The sequence below is a fragment of the Tenrec ecaudatus genome, chromosome X (assembly GCF_050624435.1).
Source record: "Tenrec ecaudatus isolate mTenEca1 chromosome X, mTenEca1.hap1, whole genome shotgun sequence".
Lineage (NCBI taxonomy): Eukaryota > Metazoa > Chordata > Mammalia > Afrosoricida > Tenrecidae > Tenrec > Tenrec ecaudatus.
In genome coordinates this window covers 56556397-56577342 of record NC_134548.1, presented here as the reverse complement: position 1 = coordinate 56577342, position 20946 = coordinate 56556397, and the positions used below count along the sequence as shown (strand labels likewise).

The 20946-nt window shown below is 43.0% G+C and overlaps 1 protein-coding gene across 2 annotated transcripts in view; it reads left to right on the top strand.

The window, feature by feature from the left end:
• The window catches only part of SHROOM4 (shroom family member 4), a 344627-nt gene extending 324026 nt beyond the window's left edge, over positions 1-20601 (top strand). For both annotated transcript variants that reach the window (XM_075538769.1, XM_075538768.1), the window contains 5 exons: positions 2742-3590; positions 9752-10264; positions 10770-10947; positions 15772-16041; positions 16989-20601. In XM_075538769.1, coding sequence (XP_075394884.1) covers positions 2742-3590; positions 9752-10264; positions 10770-10947; positions 15772-16041; positions 16989-17261 — 2083 coding nt within the window. In that variant the 3' untranslated portion in view covers positions 17262-20601. The remainder of the gene's footprint in view (positions 1-2741; positions 3591-9751; positions 10265-10769; positions 10948-15771; positions 16042-16988) is intronic.
• The last annotated feature ends 345 nt before the right edge of the window (positions 20602-20946 follow it).

Here is a 20946-nt window from a genome sequence, read left to right as displayed (position 1 = left end):
AATAAGTGTTTTCCGATCGTCTTAGGTGACCCCTGTGAAAGGGGCATTCTAACCCCCAAAAGGGTCACGACCCACAGGTTGAGAACCTCTGTAAAATCAAAGGGGATATGCTGGATCAGTTAATCTAGCTCAGAAGGGTTTGTCTTGATAGAGTTTCCTGAAGGAGAGAGAACAATCACAGGAGCTCATTATGAAGACTTTCAAGAAAAATAACATCTGAATTGGTGAGATACAGTTTAGAAAAGTTGTGCTCATGAATTTTTTCCATGATTACCACGGATCTGCTCATTCTTACAGGGTAGCAAGGGCTGTCTTATGAGAATTTCACCTTATCCTACACACCCCATAACCCTGATCTTGCCCCCTACAGATTGATTTTTGTTCTCCAAATTCAAAGAGCATTTGAAAGAAACATAATTCAAGTCCCTGAAGTATGCCAAACTTCTATCTTGACATGGTGCTAACCAAAGAGCATAGAATTCTTCAGGGAAGGGTTTGAGAAATGGAAACATCACCTTCAGGAGTTCATAGACCTACCTGGAGTATATGTTGAGAGATAATAGCTTTACAATCTGATATTTTTGCTTAATAAACATTTCTATAATTTTATAGCAATGCTTTCTTGTTTACCCTTGTGTATTGTGTAATTCCAAATAACATTGTTTGACAGTATTTCAAAAAGAGTATTAAACATGATTTTTATCCCTCGCTTTGTAAGGCAATGGAGTTGAAAAGATACTGCATTTTCCAACATTTATTTCAAGTCACCACATATGTGGTATTTTCTAGTTTAATATGTTTCTGAACGTTCCATTCTGTTCCACATTGTTTTAATAATAATCAAAATCCTCAACTTGACCAGTATGTAACATCATTATCAACAGAGAAAAGCTTGAAGTTGTCAAGGATTTCATCTTGCTTGGGTCCATTGGCTAAAACTGTTGCACAAGACCTCTTTAAAATGTTGAAAAGCCAGGTTGTTACTTTGAAGACTAAGGTATGCCTGACCTAAGCCATGGTATTTTTGGTCACATCATATGCCTATAAAAGTTGGACAATTAATAAGAAGACCAAAGAAAAATTGATACATTTTAACCATGGTGCCGGAAAAAAATATTGAAAATACCAAGGACTGTCAAAAGAAAAGAAAAAAGAACAAGCACATCTGTCTTGGAAGAAGTACATTCAAAATGCTCCTTAGAGGCAAAGATTGCAAAACTTCATCTCACATACTTTGGGCAAGTCATCAGGGAGAGATCAGTCCCTGGAAGAGGACATCACGTTTGGTCAAGTGGAGGGGCAGCAACAAAGAGGAAGGCCCTCAACAAGGTGGACGGACACCGGGGCTGCAACAATGGGCGCCAGCATAGCAACAATTGTGAGGCTGGGCCAGTATTGGCAGTGGTTCCTTCTGTCGCTATGGTTAAGAACTGACTCGATGGCACCAAACATGCTTAATCCCTCACTGATACCCCCCAAATGCATATTTCTCCTGTAGTAGAATAGATTATTTAATATATGCTGCCTTTTTGAAAGTTAATTTTCAAAAACATCTATAGTTTAAAGTTCCAGTTGAGAATTTTAGTTGGAACTGTATTAGGAGATATTTTAAATTCAAAATAGCAGATACTTGTAAATGGTTTGCTTAATGGTTTTTGTTACATAAGAACATAAAAAATTACCAAATTCATGATGCAAAATGATTTGGAGAGGTTGTAGAGAATGGAAGTGGATAATGGTGTAAAATATATTCTTATTTCTTAAAAAGTATGAAATATAGAGGTTGTTAAGATGTGTTCACTCTTGGCTATAAATGGGGACATATATGTTTACTACAGTAACCTCTGTAGATTTCTAGGCACTGAAAGTAATGTATAATTTTAAAACAACAGATGAGGCAAGATAACCAACTGGTAAGCCCCAGAACACAACTTATCCCTTTGAGTGCTACAAATAGACAAGGTCGTGTATATGTATCCAAACTTTTAAGCTAGACTCTTCAAGTTCAAATCCTATTTCCACCACTTACAAACTTTGCTACCTTAGGTAAATTAACTGTCAGAGTCTCAGTTTCCCCAGATCATCTAGATCAGCGGTTCTCAACTTGTGGGTCGCGATCCCTTTGGGGTCACCCAATTCACAACAGTAACAAAATGACAGTTATGAAGTAGCAACAAAAATAATTTTATGGTTGGGGGTCACCACAACATGAGGAACTGTAGTAAAGGGCCACAGCATTAGGAAGGTTGAGAACCACTGATCTAGATAATAGTAATAGGGTTATCTTACAGGGAGATTATGAGGATTAAATGTGTTATTACATGTAAAACGCTTAAAACAATTCTTGCCATTTAATATCTGCTTGGTAGTGTTAACAAAACCGAACCCATTGCTGTCAAGCCCATTTCAACTCACCGTGATCCTGTAGGACAGAATCAAACTGCCTCATGGTGTTTCCACGGCTGTAAATCATCACTGAGTTAGTGCCACGTCTTTCTCCCACAGTGACATGGTAGGTCTGAACTGCCAACCTGTTCAGCTAGCAGCCAGGTGCTAAACAAGTACGGCACCAGGGCTCTTTCAGTGTTAGCCACGATTATATGATTATTACTCTATTTACTACATATATTTTATTGTTTTGTGGCAACTTTGCATGTACATAAAGGCTGTCTTGAAAATATGGGATTATCTGCAATTTGCTTATTTTACTCAACTCTCATCTGTTTGTTTGTTTTTTGCAGGGAAATTGCTCATTCCAAAGGTAACTTTTCATGGGCACCTCCCTTTCATCCTTGCCTTGAGAACCCAGTGCTGGGCTTGTCAAACTACCAAGCAATCTCTTCTCTTGACCTTCTTGAGGACCTCAATCATTCCTCCAAAAAAACAGAGGAAACTTCCATTTATGAGGAGGGGAGCTTCATGGCTTCCATGCCCTATGCACTGCGCAGCCGGGCTTTCTCGGAGAGTCATATTAGCTTGGAGCAACAGAGCTCCCGGTCAAGGAATCAGAATCAGAGGGAGCTATTTGCCAAAGTTGATGAAACCCAACGGGATCATTTTGGAGCCAGGAAAAAGGCCTATCCTCCTCCTCGCCCACCCCCTCCCAATTGGGAGAAGTACAGGCTCCTCCGGGCTGCTCAGCTACAGCCACAGCCACCACCGCCGCCACAACCGCAGCCTGAGCCACAGCAGGAAGAGGAGGAGGAGGAGCAAGAGGAGGAGGAGGAGGAGCAAGAAGAGGAGGAGGAGGAGGAGGAGGAGGAGGAAGAGGAGGAGGAACTACCACCCCAGTATTTCAGTTCAGAAACGACTGGTTCATCTGTTCTAAACACTGAAGGTGTCCTGGAACAGTCAAAGCCCCTGAGCTTTGGTAACCTGGAGATTTTGAAGCATGGCTCACAAAGCCGCCCAGCCAAACAAAAGTCCTTTGTTTCCAATTCCAGCAACTTCCAGCCTGGCCTTTTTCCAAGAACTGCTCACCTGGGATCTCAACCTGAGCACATTCACCCCCCTTGCTATTATGGCATCAGTGGTCTTTGGAGAGCATCAGAACAACTGGTCCTTGACAGTAAAGCCACTAACTCTGCCAAGTAAGTGCTTCTGAAAGACACTGGGCCCCTGAAGAGGTAAAGGACGTGTTGAAGTCTTGTCATGCAGGCAGCATGAGTTTGAATTGCATCTCTTCTGTTTTCTGGTTTTGTAACTGAGCTACTCAGTTGAACTTCTCTTAGCTTCAGATTTTTCTCTGAATACCTGTCACACATGTGACGGTATTGTTGTGAAGATTAAGATAAAATATGTAAAGAACCGAATGAGCCCTGGAGACACAATGATTAAGTGCTTGACTGCTACCCAGGAGGTCTGCAGGTGGAATTCCATGGGAGAAAGATAAGGTAGTCAGCTTCCATAAAATTACAGCCTTGGAAACCATCAGGGGCCATTCCACTCTGGCCTACAGGGACAGTATGAGTAGGAATTCACTCCCTGGCAAGGGGATGCAAAGGACATACCCCTATGCTTAGCATACACATTGTTGTTGTTGTTAGGTGCTGCTGAATTTCTCCAACTCATAGCAACCGTGCGTACAACGGAACAAAACACTGCCTGGTCCTATGCCATCCTTACAATTGTTGTTATGTTTGAGCCCATTGTTGCAGCCACTGTGGCAATGCATCTTGTTGAGGAGCTTCCTCTATTTTGCCTGGGTAATTCCTCAAAAAGCTGTGGGCATTCTTTTTCTCTGCCACTTTTTCCACGACATTCACTCTGTTCTCTGCTTCTCTGTGTTTATTTCAGCAGATAATTTTAAGAAGTTGGTAGGGCGAGCTGCCTGTGCAGGGAAAGATAAGCAGGAGGATACTTTGTCTGCAGGGGTGTGACTTAACCACAAGAGCCCCAATTCTACTCACTTCACTACGCCAGTGCTCCTCTGTGTACTCCACAGTGGGTGCTTGTCATTTTGCTCCAAAGCAAAAGCCCCAGGGGCATCTTTTTAATTGTCTTCCAGCTCTATGACACCTCCTGCTTAGAGAGAATCCACTCTGCTGATGGAGGTGTAGAAACTCAGCAGAAGAAACTTGTCTCCAATTCTTTTGTTCCCCCCAAAAGTTTTATTGGCACATAATTCACATACAGTGGGACAATTCAATCATTCAGTCTCATCAAGGGGAGTTGTCCAAACACCACCACATTCATCGCAGAGCCTTCCCTGCACGCCACCCCCGGCCATGGTCACACCGCCTTCAAGCAGAGCTGTACAACCACTATCAGTTTTATTGTCCCCTGCGGACCCTCTCCTAGTGCCCATCCCCCCATCCCTGCATTCCCTACAACACATTATAGCCGTTATTGTTATCATCATACTTCCATTCCTCCTATGCTTCACAGCTGGGAAACCCAACAGAAAAGAGTGCAGGACACATCGCACTAAGGGGGTAAGGCTAAGATCATATTAGAATAAAGGCAAAAGTACAAATGATGCATAAAAGGGAGAAGGCCCCCATCAACGTTCAAAAATCCAGGGAAGACATTTCTGTCATGGGACATCTAAGAGATACGTGTACCCAGTACTAATTCAGGTCGTGTCTATAGGGAAGACAACTGGCCTGGTGCCGAGTTCAATCCCACCTAATCAGGATTACAGTGGTCTCTGCCTGACAGTAAGGCTGTTCAGGACTTATGCCTCTGGCTGCAGTGGATCTGCCAGCAACTCGGTCAGACTAGATCCCCTGCAGATGGGTGTGGGGCTCCCACCGTCCTCCATAGCCTTCTCCAAATCCGGTGTTCATAATTTTAGCTCCGATACTTTTCTCCTCACCATATTTGAATTGTGTGATTGTCATTTTTGGATCACACGAGCTTGTGTGCTTCTCCTGTGTGGACTTAGTTGGCTCCTCGCTTTGATGGCTGCTTGTTTGAATACAAGTCTTTAAGACCCAGACACTATTTCAATTGATATCCAGGCACCGTCTGCTTTCTTCACCACACTTTGCTGTAGCATCCTTATCTTCAGTGATCATTTCATGAAATTGAGTCTCGAGCAGGGCCGTGATGTAAGAGCTAAATGTTCTTAAGTTGGAGCTAGTATTTAGTGAGAACCCATAACTTATTCCTGGAAATACATCTCTTTAATTTGCTGCAACTTGAAAATTAAGACATGTGCCATTTCATTCCATAGTTCAATCATGTGAAACATAATTGTACAGTTTCTTCCATAACCAATCTCCAGACATACTTTTCCTTCCTGGGCTTCTTAACGTCATTTCCCTCTTAATAGAAGTACCTTGTTGTTATGTCTTTTATTGACAACAGCTCAACTCAGGCAAATCTGTTACTTAGCTGTCTACAGCCAATTGAAAAATTTTCTAGACAAGTGTTGCCACGGGCACAGCACTTAGCCAGCATGGCTCCCAGCACTGGAAAAGCTCTGAGCAGATCCCATGTGGTGCTTCTCAAAGTAATCACCTAATTGGAGAGCATTCTTACCAATAAAAAATGCTGTGTGAAAAGTAATTGTGATGGCTATCCATCACAGCAAGGGAAAGGAAGGATGACCCACTAACACGGAGTTGATTCGCACTCATAGTGGCCTTATATAGGGTTTCGAAGGCTGTAAATCTTTACAGGATCAGATAGCTCTAACGTTCTCCCTTGGTGGGTTGGAACCATCGAAGATGCAGTTTGCAAGCCAACATTTTGGAGTCAATTAAAATTTTAGAAGACAAGAATGAGTAAGCAAATGATTAACTATTTGTTAAGTACTCACTATGTACCAGATATGGTGCCAGTCACTTCACATCTATTATTTTATTTAATGTTCCCAATGCCTCCTGGAGCATTATGGTCCTCATTTGAGATACAAGGAAACTGAAGCCTAGCAAAACAAGGGACTAACTAGCTCAGAGATAAACAGCAAATATTCAAAGCCAGAGCTGTCTGACTCTAAAACCCACACTCATTTTGCCATCTTCCGCAGACTGTCCGAGGCTTGTTCCAGGAGTCCAGGCCTTTACGAAGCTCTGTGTATCCTGTATGACTGTGCATATCAGCAGGCTTAGCCTGGCCACTTTCAACCTCCTGGTCCTTCCTCCTTCATTTTAACTCCATACACATTGGCACCTTGGCCAGAGAAGAGGAAATTGCTACTGGCAGCAATCTTATATCTTGTTCCAGATATATTTTTTTAATATGGGATGAGACTGGAAACATTTATTTGCACATAGCCCTTGCTGTGACTTCAGATATCAATTAGATATGAGGGAGCTTCAAAAGTTCATGGAAAATTTTCATTATCTTTTCACGCACATTTTTCCATAAACTTTTGAAGTCCCCTTGTACTTCTGTGATGAAGATTTAAGGAACAACATCATTCCCAACACAGCTAACATTTTTGTCTGCTTTTGATGTGCCAATCATTGCTCTAAACAAGCTCACATATTTATTGATTAATCTTCACAACAAACCTATGAAATAAGTGCTTTGCATCTCTCTTTTTTTTAATGAGAAAAGTAAGGCACAGAGGGATAAAGTAACTTTTCAAAGGGCAAAAGTTAGCAGAGCCAGGATCAGAGTTCCAGTAGTCTGCTCATTATGCCCACTACCTTACCCCAGGTTCTTTCCCAGACCCTAAGAAAGCATAAGGTGATAACCAGAAGGCAGTAGTTTGGGGGTTTTTGTGTGTTAAGGGTAAGTATACCTGTAATATTTTAAAGAGAAACCAAATATAGCGTCCTAATTTCTGCTAAATTAAACTGCAGTATTCTGTAACTCAAGTAGTATTCAGTTTAAAAATGCTTTAACACATTTAGATACAGTTTAATACATTTAGATACAGGTTGATGGAGTTATTGAGTATTGGTTAAGTTTAATAACTATAGCGCAAATACAGCAACAGCTTGCTCTATGGGCTCTTTGTGTTCCATCTTGGTGTTCCATAGGTTGAATCTTGTTTTTGCTTTGATACCAATGATCAAAATTGGACTGTGTACTCAGCGATCCTCTGTAACTGTTGGTCTGTGAGTGTGAAGAGGAAGGAAGTCCTGTAAATAACAAATGGACTATGGCTTCTGGGGAGCTGAATCTGTAATTGTCACTTTTTTTTTTAACAACACTTTCTCACTCAGAACTCTCATGCGCACACTTTATTGTTGTTGGGTACCATTGAATCGGTTCAACCCATTCAACCCTAAATACACAGAATAAAGCATGGCCCAATCCTGTGCCACCCTCATAAATATTGTCACATTTGAGCCCAGAGTTGCAGCAACTGAGTCAGTCGATATTGTCAAAGGCCTGCCCCCCCCTCTTTTGCTGCTCATCTACTTCACCAAACATGATAAATTGCTGCTTGTCGACTTTATCAAACATGAAAATCCATTTCTAGGGATTGGTCTCCCCTGATAACATGCCAAAAGTATAGGAGTCAAAATCTCACCATTTTTGCATGTAAGAAGCATTTTGTATGTACTTCTACCAAGACAGGTATGATTGTTCTTTTGGCAGTGCATGGTTTTTTCAAGATTCTTAACCAGCACCGTAGTTAAAATGCATCATTTTTCTTTGGTCTTCTTTATTCATTGTCCAACTTTCACAGGCATATGAAGCTATTGAAAATACCATGCTTTTGGTTAGGCACACCTTAGTCTCCAAAGTAACATCCCTGCTTTTCAACACTCTAAAGGGGTCTTGTGCAGCAGATTTAGCCAATGCGATGTGTCATTCAATCCTTTGACTGCTGCTTCCCTGAGCATTGGTTGTGGATCCAAGCATGACGGAATCCTTGACACCTTCAATCTTTTCTCCGTTTATCAGGATGTAACCTGTTGGTCCGGTTGTGAAGGTTTGGGTTTTCTTCACATTGAGTTGTTATCCTTACTGAAGGCTGCAATCCTTGATCTTCATCAGCAAGTGCTTTAAGTCCTCCTCAGTTTCAGGAAGCAAGGTTGTGCTATCTGCATATGGCAGGTTGTTAATAAGTATGGTTGAGTATTTTTATATCCCTAGAAAGTCTCTAAGTTCATACCTCCATCTTCCCTCCCTAATATGCTTCCTTCTTTTTCAACATGAAAGGACATTTAAAAGTTTGTGGGAAATATTTCATAATCTTTCATTTCCATTTTAACTGAATTTTTGAAGCCTCCTTCTATACCCCAGCCTCAGAATTCCTTAAATGTGGAGTTTCATATGATCGCAAGTTGTCCCTCTGGCAGTAGAGCATAATGGCTAAACGTGCAGATTGAGTCAGTTTGCCTAATTCCAAATCACAATTCTGCCATGTATTGGCTGGTGTTCCTTTACCTCTGTGTGCCTCATAGTCCTCTGTGAAATGGTTGTCATAAGCCTTAGGTTACATCAATGTCTATCCATCCATCCATCCATCCATCCACCATCCATCCATCCATCCATCCATCCATCCACCATCCATCCATCCATCCACCATCCATCCATCCATCCATCCATCCACCATCCATCCATCCACCATCCATCCATCCATCCATCCATCCATCCATCCATCCACCATCCATCCACCATCCATCCATCCATCCATCCATCCATCTATCCATCCATCTATCCATCCATCCACCATCCATCCATCCATCCATCATCTTGAAGGAGCATCTGGAGCCTAGTAAGCACTGTACAAATGTTAGCTAATAGTATTCCTTTATCAGTGTTTATAAACTTGAAACATTACGAAAATGAGGAATATTAGAACAGCCAAATTTCTTCTCTGTGAATTGTGAGAAAGCATAGCATGAATCAGTAAATAGCTGTGGAGGCTTTTAACTGTTATTTTTTTTTACCTTTATCTAAGAGCTGCAAATAGCTGCAAAAATGACTATTGAACATTTCCATTTTCCCCTTTCAAAGAGCTCCAAAAGTTCCCAAACTGATTTTGTCTACCATCTCCTTTTCAGGAAGGAAAAAATAAAGAGAGTGCCCCCTGACAATTAAAGATGTATGTACTACAGCCCATAAGCCAGGACAGAGGATAGGTACTTACAGCCCCACTAGGTCATTCCAGTGACCCCGAGAGACTGGTGTCACCCACTTTGGGAAATATTGCACTAGAGGTTAACCAAGAGTCAGCCAACGAGACAGATGGGTGGATGGTGGGGGTGGCTGGTAGACAAAAAGGACCACATTGGCATGAGTTTTCCGCTTGAATACACTGTGGGTGGAATTATTTAGCCCGCTCTCTCTCTGAAACCTGACAGTGAAGCATGTCTTTTCGTTTCTTCCCTCACTTCAGACCAGAGCCTGTAATGGCAGAAGAGTCCAAAGCCAAGGCGGCATGGAATCAGGGCTACTTCTTCCCTGAGCAACAGTCCCCTTTTGTGGGCTGGGGCTCCGATAAGCAACACCTCAGTCCCGTGGGCTTTGGAGAAGCTAAGATGACAGAATCTGCTGATACACGTGTCAAGCCCATAGGTGCCACTGTTTCCACTTTTTCCCCGTTACATCCTGCAACCGTGGAGGAAGCTGGGTCCACGGGGAATATAACAGAAGAGAAGAGAGGCTACTCGTTCTCAAGTCAAAGGTCTGCCTCACAGCAGGCGGCCTCAGAAGAATGCATGGCGGATGTGGGGGGGCATGGCAAGTCTCTGGCAGGAGGGATAGGCCCAGCCTCCAACTTGATGACTACTGCCGAGGTCATGGGTGGCTTCGTTCCTGTGGGAAATCTGCAGTTGCGCCATTTCAAGCAGGAGTGGCCCCAGGAAAGAAGAACTGATGAGAGCCCCCAGGAAAGCCCCAGAGTGCCTTTGTAAGCAAGCAGACTAGAAGCCGGATCCTGGGGTGTGGGGGGTGATGGGTGGGAAGCATGCCAAGAGGCATGGAGGACAAAGAGCTAAGGGTTCAGACACTTCTACACAACCTAGCCCTTCCCTTGGGATCTATATACCTGGGTCATGAACCAGGGGTAATCACTGATTCCAGGAGGACAGAACTTTATTACGGGCCTGCTAGTTTTTCTACAGTTTTGTAGAATGTTAAAGACCAAACCAAAGTATCTTTAAAGTAGTGTCCTAGTGAAGACTTAGAGGGGTACAGAAAACTACCCAAGTTCTTAAAGTTTGCCTTTACTTGATATCTAGATAGAACTTTATGTGGTTTGTTCACATGCGAACAGCGCTCACAGGTTCATTATTTCCTTATCTCATAACTTCCTGATGAAGCATGATCCCAGTTTACAGATTAGAAATTAAGAGGAAGGAAAATCAGCAAGCTCTCATCCAAGGTTTTCAAATGGGCCTTCTATGTTTCTACAGACAAGAATTTCAGCATTTCTCCCCTCAGGGGACCCCAGGGATCCCTACCTCTTACTCAGCTTATTACAATATTTCTGCGGCCAAGGCAGAGCTTCTGAACAAATTGAAAGACCAGCCAGAGATGGCAGATATTGGCTTGGGAGAAGAGGAAGTGGATAAAGAACTGGCTCAAAAAAAGGTAAAACAAAAATGGATATACTCGGAAAATTTTTCTATCTTGTCTGGAGGATCGCCAGCCCTTTAAACTCCCCAGATCATCTTGCTGCATTCATCCATTTAAGCAATGGAAATAAAAATGGATTTTCAAATTTCTCACAGAAATACCCATAATCTGTATTATAATCATTAGGATACTAATATTGGATAAGGAGCCCTGGTAGACGACTCACCACAAAGCCACCAGTGGGAGAAAAATGAGGATTTCTACTCCCACAGCATTATACTCTCAAAACCCAAAGGGTGCCCTGCCTTAGAGGCCAACAGCGAGTCAGAAGCGATTTGACGGCAGTCGTTTGGTTTGCAGTGGAGTAAGGGTTATGCGCAATCACTCTAGTTCACATACAGATGTGACTTGCTTTCCCGACGCCGTGTTTGCTCACAGCGCTCACCGCTCCAACTGGTAGCCGGAGTCAAAACCGTAGCCAGCGCCATCAGCACGTTTCTCAAACTGTTAGAGCAGCTCTCCAAGGGAGGTAGTGCTATCCCAATCTTTAGCCACCAAGGGGGCTGATTTTCTCAGGGCTGCGCAGCAAGTGCTAGTTCTAGAATTTGAACTCAACACAGCCCGCCTGTCTGCTCTGCGTGCTGTCTCTTGGAAATAAGTTGGCCTTGTAAGTAACTCCTTGCCCAGGTCACATCATCGTTTTTGCCAGTGAGCTTGAACCAACGGTGATGTCATTGATTTTATTATTGGTGCAACTTTCTAGGAGAGAGAGCAAAATAAGGAAAAAATGGAGAGATTATAGGATGGCAAACTATTTACCAGGGTGGTGGATAAACTCTTAAAATACTAAACCAGATCAATGGAGATGATGTTGTGTTACAAACCTTCTCTTTTCTCCCGCTAAATAGGACTACCGGAGCTTGTGAACCAAATTCCTGGAATCACTTTGCCCTCCATGCACTTACCCATTTGACTTCATAAGTAAATAGGGTTCCCATGACAACCTACAAAGCCCAATTTATGCTTTTGTGGCCATCTGAACTCAATATAAATTGAAACTCTCTCTCCATATTTCTCTTTTAGGACATGACTTGTAGGCAAGACCCCCCCCCCCCCTCCTATTTTTCCATTTGAAGCCGAGTGTTACGGAAAGAAAGAATTAGGAACATGGTGATGTGGAAGTTGTATTAATTCAAGTGACTACTTCCATGGAACCCATGTTCTCACTGCATAGCAAGGCTGCTCCTAGTTTAAAGGCCTTGATCTTAGCAAGAGAAAACCTAGTAAAACCCTGACCAGGTGAAGAGAGAAATTATAGAAATGTCAAAGCCCAGAACAGCAAATAGTGATTTGAAGTGACTTTGGATAGACAGTTTTTATTTCTGAGAAAGGAAGGTGAGAAGGGTTACTGATTTCTAATATCCCAGAAAAGCAATTCAGCTGTCTGCATCTGTGATGACTCCACAGTCCTCTTCTTTATTCTGTTCCCAGTGTCAAAGTTCAGTTTGCACAGCACAGATGCAGAGGAAGAAATGACTGTGCTTTAATTCTTTCAGACCTTGGTGGGGTAAGATGAGTTGAGCGATTTTCTGAGTTGGACATTCGGCCCCAACCAGAGGGTACAAATAGAGCTGGGAGCTTTGTGGCATGTATTGTTTCATTTATATCACTGATTTCCAACCTTCAGTATGTTTTGAAAATTTTCCAAGAAGCAAATATATTACAGTACAGACTAAGACCATGGTGACCTCCTGATGTGGTCTTGGTCACCTTAGATATCTAAATGAACTACTAGAGGTGAATACAGTTTAGCCAACTCCACGTCTCTGTCCCTGTGCTGGAATAATAAAACAGTGAAACATACTTATGTATGACACCATTCTGGGTATGTCATATGCATTGACTCGGTTAATTCTCATAACAACTCGGAGGTAAACTTTTTAAATGGAGAAATCGAGGCACAGACACAGAAAAACTGAGCAAGTTGATCAATATCACAACACCATTCCATGGCTGAACTGGAGTTTGGTGCTGGAGTTGATATTTTTAGCCACATGCAATACTGACTGCAGAGACGAGAAACACGTGGTCCATTCTTGTCAGTGTCTTGCAGCTAAACAATTATCCATTAACTCCGAATGCCTGGTCATAATGGCAATGATTAGGAAACTACTCATTTGTGTTTTTATTGTAGTATCAGTAAATGTTCACTGAGCATTTAACAATGTGCCAGATATAATATTAACTATTTTACTTCTATGATTTAACTTAACTTTTCTGTTCATAATAGTATTGCAAGGGGTCCCTGTTTCTTTATTTGATAGATGAAAACAGATGTTTCAGCAAGATGATGCCTTGCTCAAGGTTATGCAGTTCACAGTAGGTAGAATTAGAATCCCCATATATCTGCCTCTGAAAAAGCAATCTACCTCACTGCCTTTCTGTGAATATAGTCCTGGAACTGATTTTGCTTACAGGAGAGGCACATAAGAATACACAGGCAGTACCTATCTGAAACATACAGTCAGTAGTCGATCAGGAGATCAGACTGACATACATGACACAGGATGTGTGCAACTTCAAATTATGCTAGAGGATTCAGATTCTAAAAGACTTGGAATTCCAGGGGGGAAATGAGATATTGGAGCAGAGCTTTCTATGGGAAAACTTAAAAACTCACTACCATGGAGTTGATTCCAACTCATAGCGATCCTATCAGACAGGGTAGAATTATCTGTGTGCGTTTCTGAGACTGTAACTTTATATGGGAATAGAAAGCCTCATCTTGATCCCACAGAGCAGCTGGTGGTTGAACTTGCCAACACTTGGAGCACATTGGGTGCTTTTGTGAAGGAAACTGGCTTACAGAGTGGGGTGCTGACCTTGCAGTTAGGAGCTCAATACATAACCATTGCACCATTGGGACGCCTGTGAGGGTGGGCATAAAATTGGCCTCTGAAACTATAAGAGGAATAGCTGGAGTAAGAAAGAGGTAATAGGATGTTGAAAAAAAGAATGCAATAAAAAACTGTATAAGCAAATTGGGGGCACAAAATGAGTGCTGTGAGCACAGGGGAGAGTGAGAAGTTCATTTGGACAGGTTCTGAGGAGTGAGATTAAAATGGCATGGTGAGGACAGACTGAATCATAGCAGAAGCCAGTTTTTCGTGAGGACTTACTCTCCGCCAAGCTTCTTGCGTGCATTATCTTATTGAATCCTTGTGACAGCATAATGCAGTGGGTACTGCAATGAGCCCTATTCTGCAGAGAAAGTGAAGCTAAAGAAAGCAAATCGCCCAACCCACATATGCTGACTTAATTAACGACCTCTAACGTATCTCTGGGGTCTACTGTCCATTGCAACGGCTACACAGAAACTCACAGACCAAATTTCATGGTTAAAGGGTTTATTAAAGAATCTAATACGGTGCAATACCAATGAGAAAAGCTCAGTATAGTTCTTTACTAGGATATGTTACAAAGTCTCAGGTCTGCTAATAAATGCCCTAAGGGAAACACCACTCTGCGGTCAGCCTCATCCTAAAGGCTCAAGCTCCATGAGTCAGCAAACCCAGCTCCCTGAATTAAGTGTCCAGAGGCACCCCACTCCAGTAAGCCTCAGACCAAAGGCACTCAGCTCCACCTATGTGGTTCAGCAAGACCATTTCCCCCAATTACGTGTCCAGAGGCACCCCACTCTGCAAGCTGGCTTCCGTCACAAAAGCACTCAATGTGCTCCGTGTGCCGGGAAGTCCATCACTCTGCTGCATGTTCCGGCTCCTGGTTCGGCTGCTGCTCCTCTGGTAGCACAGCTGTTGTCTGTATCCAGGAGAGCCACTGCACAGGAATCGCAGCTCCACTCCTGGTCCTTGCTGGTAATGAATGAGTTCCCTCTTCCTGCTTCCCATTTTATACACATCTGGATGCCACTCCACGGAATACTACTCACAGTTACTCACAGGTGAATCCTATCAGTATCGTCCCTCAGCTCCTTACTACACCTACTCAGGCAAAGGTCTTTTGGTGAAATTTAGATACTGTATCTAGAAGAGCCACATCAAAGAATTCACTGCCCCTGCAGATTTTTATGATATACAGATGCCGATTTTTATGATACAGGTGATATCATACAAATTTGTAGACACTGACAGATTTGAAAGTCAAACTAAGTCATTGTGATTTCAGAGCCCACACTCTTATTCAGACGGTTTCAGAAACCAGTGTGTGTGGTGGGGGCGGGGGAGGGGTGGGTGCGTATGGGAGTGCTGACTTTCTAGCAAGCAGTAGGGCAAAGTAAAACTGCCCCTGCGGGTTTCTGAGACTGTGAATCTTTACAGGAGTAGAAAAGCTCATCTTTATCTCACACAGTGACTGGTGGTTTGGAACCTCTGACCTTGCCATTAGCAGCCTAATGTGGAACCTGTTATGACACAGGGTTCCTAACACGGTACTCTGGAGATACTTAGCATGAATGCAGTGTTAGGCAAACACGTGATGACAATACTTCTCCAATCTAGGTTCTCGCAAACATTCCAATTCCTATTTAATAATCAGTCTCAGCAAATATATATTGCATTACATTTGTCAAATGAAACTTAGCCCGTAATATCATTTATCCAATGCTAAGGCGTTTGTCGGTGAGCTAGAGATTCTTACTAGAGTGAAAGAGATGCAATGCTTTGGCATCTGGAAGAGAAGGTGTCTGTCCAGAGAACTGGAATTGCTCATGACTCACTCGCATTTCCTTTGCTTCCACTGAGTAGGATGTTGGGCACAGATCAGTGTATTTTTAAACCTTATTGATATCCACATTTACCTTCTCTTGTTCAACTCTTCTAGCTACAGCTTATTGAAAGTATTGGCAGGAAACTCTCTGTCCTGCGGGAGGCCCAGCAAGGGCTGTTGGAGGACATCAATGCGAACGCCTCCCTTGGGGAGGAGGTGGAAGCCAACCTGAAAACTGTCTGCAAATGCAATGAATTTGAAAAGTACCGTTTGTTTATCGGAGACCTGGACAAAGTTGTCAACCTGCTGTTGTCACTCTCTGGACGACTGGCCCGGGTGGAAAACGCTCTCAACAGCATTGATTCAGAGACCAGTCAGGAGAAGGTAAAGTCAGGGTCTCTGAGATATGAATGGAGGGAAATACCATCTTTTTATCTTGGGTGGGGGTGGCTTTCAAATGTGGCTGTCATCAAAGGGAACAAAGCATAGGGCCACTGGTTTTCAAGTAACTTGAAATTCTGACTCTTGCTTATCTATGTAACTGGAGGCAATGTATTTAACATTGGTCTCAGGGGGGTGGGTGAGAATTGAATTACATAATCCATGTCATTACTTAGAACAGAACATAGAACAATAAGGTAAACACAGAGCAGGTGCTAGCTTCCAGCAATAGCAGTGGCCCCAATTTTGTCCCACTGTTAGTGTTGGAAGGGCAAGTTTGCCAGCAATTGGCATTGGGAGGTTATTTGTGTCATTGGTGGGGTCATCCTGTGTATGCGTTTCAGAACCAAAACGGCGTTACCATTCGTACTACAAATGGGTCTGAGTACAAATTTGAATCAAACTTTAATAAGAGGTGTCTATGCGTGTGCATACACATATGGACATATTCACACATATCCTCACACAGAGACATGTATCCTTTCGAAAGCACTGCTGTTGTGGCAATGGTGGTTACCATAGTGGGTGGCTGGCTTTGTCCGAGGAGGAGGCGTTGATTGTGGTAAATTAGGGGGACACAGCCTTTCTCTACTCCACCCCAGCAGTGGTCCACAGACTAAAGATTTTAATAGCCACTGCTCTCAAGAAATGAATAAGAGGCTTTTAACCGCTCAAAGGCAACCTTGTAGTCGGGTAAATAAAACTGTAGTGTTGTTTGTCTTCCTGCTAAAAAAAGACTTTTGAATGCAAGGGACCTAAGAGTGGAAATCTAGGGCTGTCCAATTAGCAGAAAGAATGGCTTCTTTCCAGTAGTATCTTTATTGTGGAGCACTGGTTTAGACAAATGGCTGGTAATTAGATGGTCCTTAATCAGTTCTCTGCTTCCCCAGTTGGTACTGATAGAGAAGAAGCAACAGCTGACGGGGCAGTTGGCTGATGCCAAGGAGCTGAAAGAGCATGTTGACCGCCGGGAGAAGTTGGTGTTTGGTATGGTCTCCTGCTACCTGCATCAGGACCAGCTCCAAGACTACCAACATTTTGTGAAGATGAAGTCTGCCCTCATCATTGAGCAGCGCGAGCTGGAGGAGAAGATCAAACTCGGGGAAGAGCAGCTCAAATGTCTCAAAGAGAGCCTGCTCCTGGGCCCAGCAATTTCTAATTAGCAAGTGGCTAGTAGTTAACTAAGAGTCAGCAGTTTGTTCCATACTTTCGACCCTAGACTTCTCTAATGGCTCCTACCTAGAAGTCTCCCTAACTATCTAGGAGACTCTGGGGAACTCTCAAGCTGGTCCCCATGGGAGCTCCAACAAGTTATATCCATGCACCACACTCTCCTTCCCACAATTTGGCATAGGCAAGCACTCAACTGCACACACAACCAACAAAGTGATTTGTGTGCTAGGACACCAAAGATGTTCTCTTCTCACCACCTAGTCGCCCACGCTGTAGTCAGCCTTCGAGGCTTAAAGAGAAGTTGCTGGTGCAACTACACTCTGCCCGCGGGACTCCATTTCCCACAAGCTGCCAGAAGGTCACTTCGCCACCAAGAGTTTCAGGGTCTCACCCAAGATTTTGCAGTGGGAAACAGAACTAAGTATTGCATTTAGAAAAAAGAAACAACAAAGAATTCCCAGATGCCCTACTGGAAAGAGCCAGACAGAAACAAATTGGTTCGGCCCTCACATCCTCCAGCATCCAGTTGAAGGGGATGAATCTGTCCTGTAGCTTGTGCTGGTGTGGCCTTCCTTCTGTGTTTAAACTTTGAGGATGCCACCCCTGTTCCCACCTTGCCCTTTCGTTGTTGGAGGTTACAGATGCCTACTGCAGGGATCCACACTGTAGACCTTTAACAACTCTACCAAAGCTGACTTCGGAATGTGTTTCATTATTTGGAGTGGGGTGACTTTTTATTATTATATTTTAAATGGCTTTTCAAATTTTATTTATTTTATGTTTTCACCTTTTTTAAAAACTAATACGGTGAGAGGAGGGTTGGACAGGAAAAAGTTATCCCAGAAGGAAAACATTTTCTACAGATCAACCTGAATCCACCATGATTTTGACAAACAAGTACAAATTCCCTTTCCTTCCCACCATAACTGAACAGTGTCCAAAAAGGAGTCCTCGTCTTGAACCCAGAGCCCTCCCTGTTGTGGCCTGGCGCGGTGCTTCCCTAGGTACCATGAGCTTAGCATTCCCTACCAGAGATCAAATTTTTCTTACTGTTTCTTTTCTCAGAACTAAACTTTAGTTACTAAAGAAATCTCCTGAAGCTTAAAAAGTTCGCCCATTTTTCCACCATATCCAGGCTGAGAGATGAGTAAAAGTGAGCTCAGGAGGAACTCCTTTACTGCACAGTTACTTCCCTGAACCTGGAAGCCTGGCTCAGGTAACCAAACCCAGGGCAGCTACGGTCAGCTTCGCAGCCACCGCAGGAAGAAACACAGCCAGGAACTTAAGCATGCCAACAATCAATGCTGCTGCTGTTTCCATTGTCTCTTGGCACTAATGGCAGGAAGGAAGTTGTGGATGGAAGTTGTGGACAGACAGCCAAACTCTGTCCTATTCTTCAGATCAACTCCCTGTTCCTTGCTAACTGGGATCAACTTTTAGTATTGTCAGCCCAGCCCTGTGAAGCCCTGGCATCTCTTCTAATGACTGCTGCGTTCTCCAGGGTCTTTTGAGGTTAACTGTAGCATCAGCGGTGCCTCATTCAACAGAAGAAAAAATTGTCAAGGCACTTTGCTACTACTACTGGTCACTGACTTCAGCTTCCTCTTCATTGTATTTGAACACAATGGGACACACTTGGCCAGGTGGGTGTTCTGAGATGTACCATTTCTCTGGAATCTGGAGCATGCTTTTAGAATCACTGCTGCTGGTAGAACTGATGTTCTGCTGTTTGGATATCGACTGTCCTCTGTCCTTCTTCCTTCCAGTGCAGCATTCTACTCTATTCAGGAAGGCTGATGACTCACAAGAGGCTAGGTGTATCTAAGCTAAGTTGAGGAATGTAGGAGGGGGTGCTTTAAATGGAGACTGTGATGGTCAATTTTGTTGTTTTTAAATAGGCTCAAGGATAAAGAATAAGCAAATTTACGTGTCATGTATTGGGGATACGAGACTGACATAATCCATAATTCTGAGTTTGGCTTGAATTATTTTATTTTTATGAGTATGGGCCTAAGGAAAAAAGTGTTCATTTACCTGGACCCCAGGGCAAGGATATGTTTTCCTCTACTTGTTATTTCCTTAATCTGTGTAAGTTAGGTTGGTTATACCTTATATTTATGACACTAGAAGTATATAAAAGTATGATTAACTCCATTGATTTTTGTCCCTCTTCACACTCCAAAGTAGTTTACAGACTTAGAATCCATATCCAACGCAAGGATGTTCATATTTCACATGGAGGAACAAACAGTTTTCAAATCACTTTTATAAAAACCAAAAATTTATACTGAGCAGTGAAGCTTGGAAGACAAAATGCAATAATAAATAGACACTGAATCCCATCACTTCTGACCTGGCAGTCTCCTTGTGAGGGATAATCTGCAATCCTGCCCAGTTCACTTGAGATGCAGTGCGTGTCCCTTATTTTCATTTCTGCGCTCAGCTCTTCTCCCAAGCTGGCCAGGAGGTAGCAGTTTGTGCAGAGGGCCAAGAAACTTCTCCCAAGCCAATTATTAGTATTGACTTTTTCCCATTCCCTTCAAATACTCATAAAGGCCCCAGTGGGGAGTGAGCCAATTTGTTGAGATGGGCAGGAGTCAGTGCTTGAGTTCCTGTTACCTAACCTGGTCCCCATGATCCTCCTTCCCCAGGGCACTGGATAATTTAGTCCCCTTGGGTTTTACCTGTTGCAGCTCAGCATTTCAATGCCCAAGGGGAATCTGAGAGGGAAAAAGAAAAAGAAAGCCCCAGAAAGGGAAAGATTGGAAGCAGAGAGAAGCAGAGAAGATAAAAAGATGAAAAGCCTCTTTCACCACCAGATCCAAGTTCTATTTTTCATTGAACCTCATGTGCCAAAACGCGGCTTGGGGCACCAGAGTCATACCCTTAACTCCAGCCTCCCTGCAACTGCTACTTTGTTAGTAGCAGGCCTCAGATAGAAGAAGATGGGCATATTTTTGGCCATTTTTCACTCCTCTAGGACATGCTGATTCCCATTGTCTTTGCCGAAGGAGTTGTCTATGCCAATAATATTTCTGTAACTGTATATTGTATTGTTTGAAGATTAGTAGCTGTTTAGAGGGGGGTGGGGCGAGGGTCTGTTCCTATAGATAAAAAACAGGTGTGGATTGTGATAATAATTGTATAAGCTCCCAATAAATTGATTTAAAAAACATGGTTCGTTGTACAACTGTTGGGGGGGGGGTCATCTATTCCATATGAACCTATTATTTTTCTGAATTATGTTTCTGAATTTATGTCCTCCACCACTCCCTTCTCAGCTGTCATTGATATGCTTGCCAGATTGGCATCAAGGGTCATATTTCAATAAAGGGTGCTAAGGACAAAAACATATCTCACGTGTTTTAACTGAGCTGATGAGCTCTTCATAATATTTTGCTGAAAAGCTCGGAAAAAGAATTCAGTCACCTGTGTCCTTACTCACAAGCATCCCTCAACTTTTACTCTGCCCCCTCACGGATGGCATTGATGCTACACCATTCACTATCACCAGTAAAGTAGCAAGATCTTTCACCGCCCTTTTTTTGAGAAATATCTTGGACAAACCTGTCCCAAGAGCACCTTAAATAGCATAAACTTTATGTTATTTCTGTTGGTACCTGGGGATTGAAGTGTATGCTTTCCTTTTTTTTTTAACTTAAAAGTACCTCACGA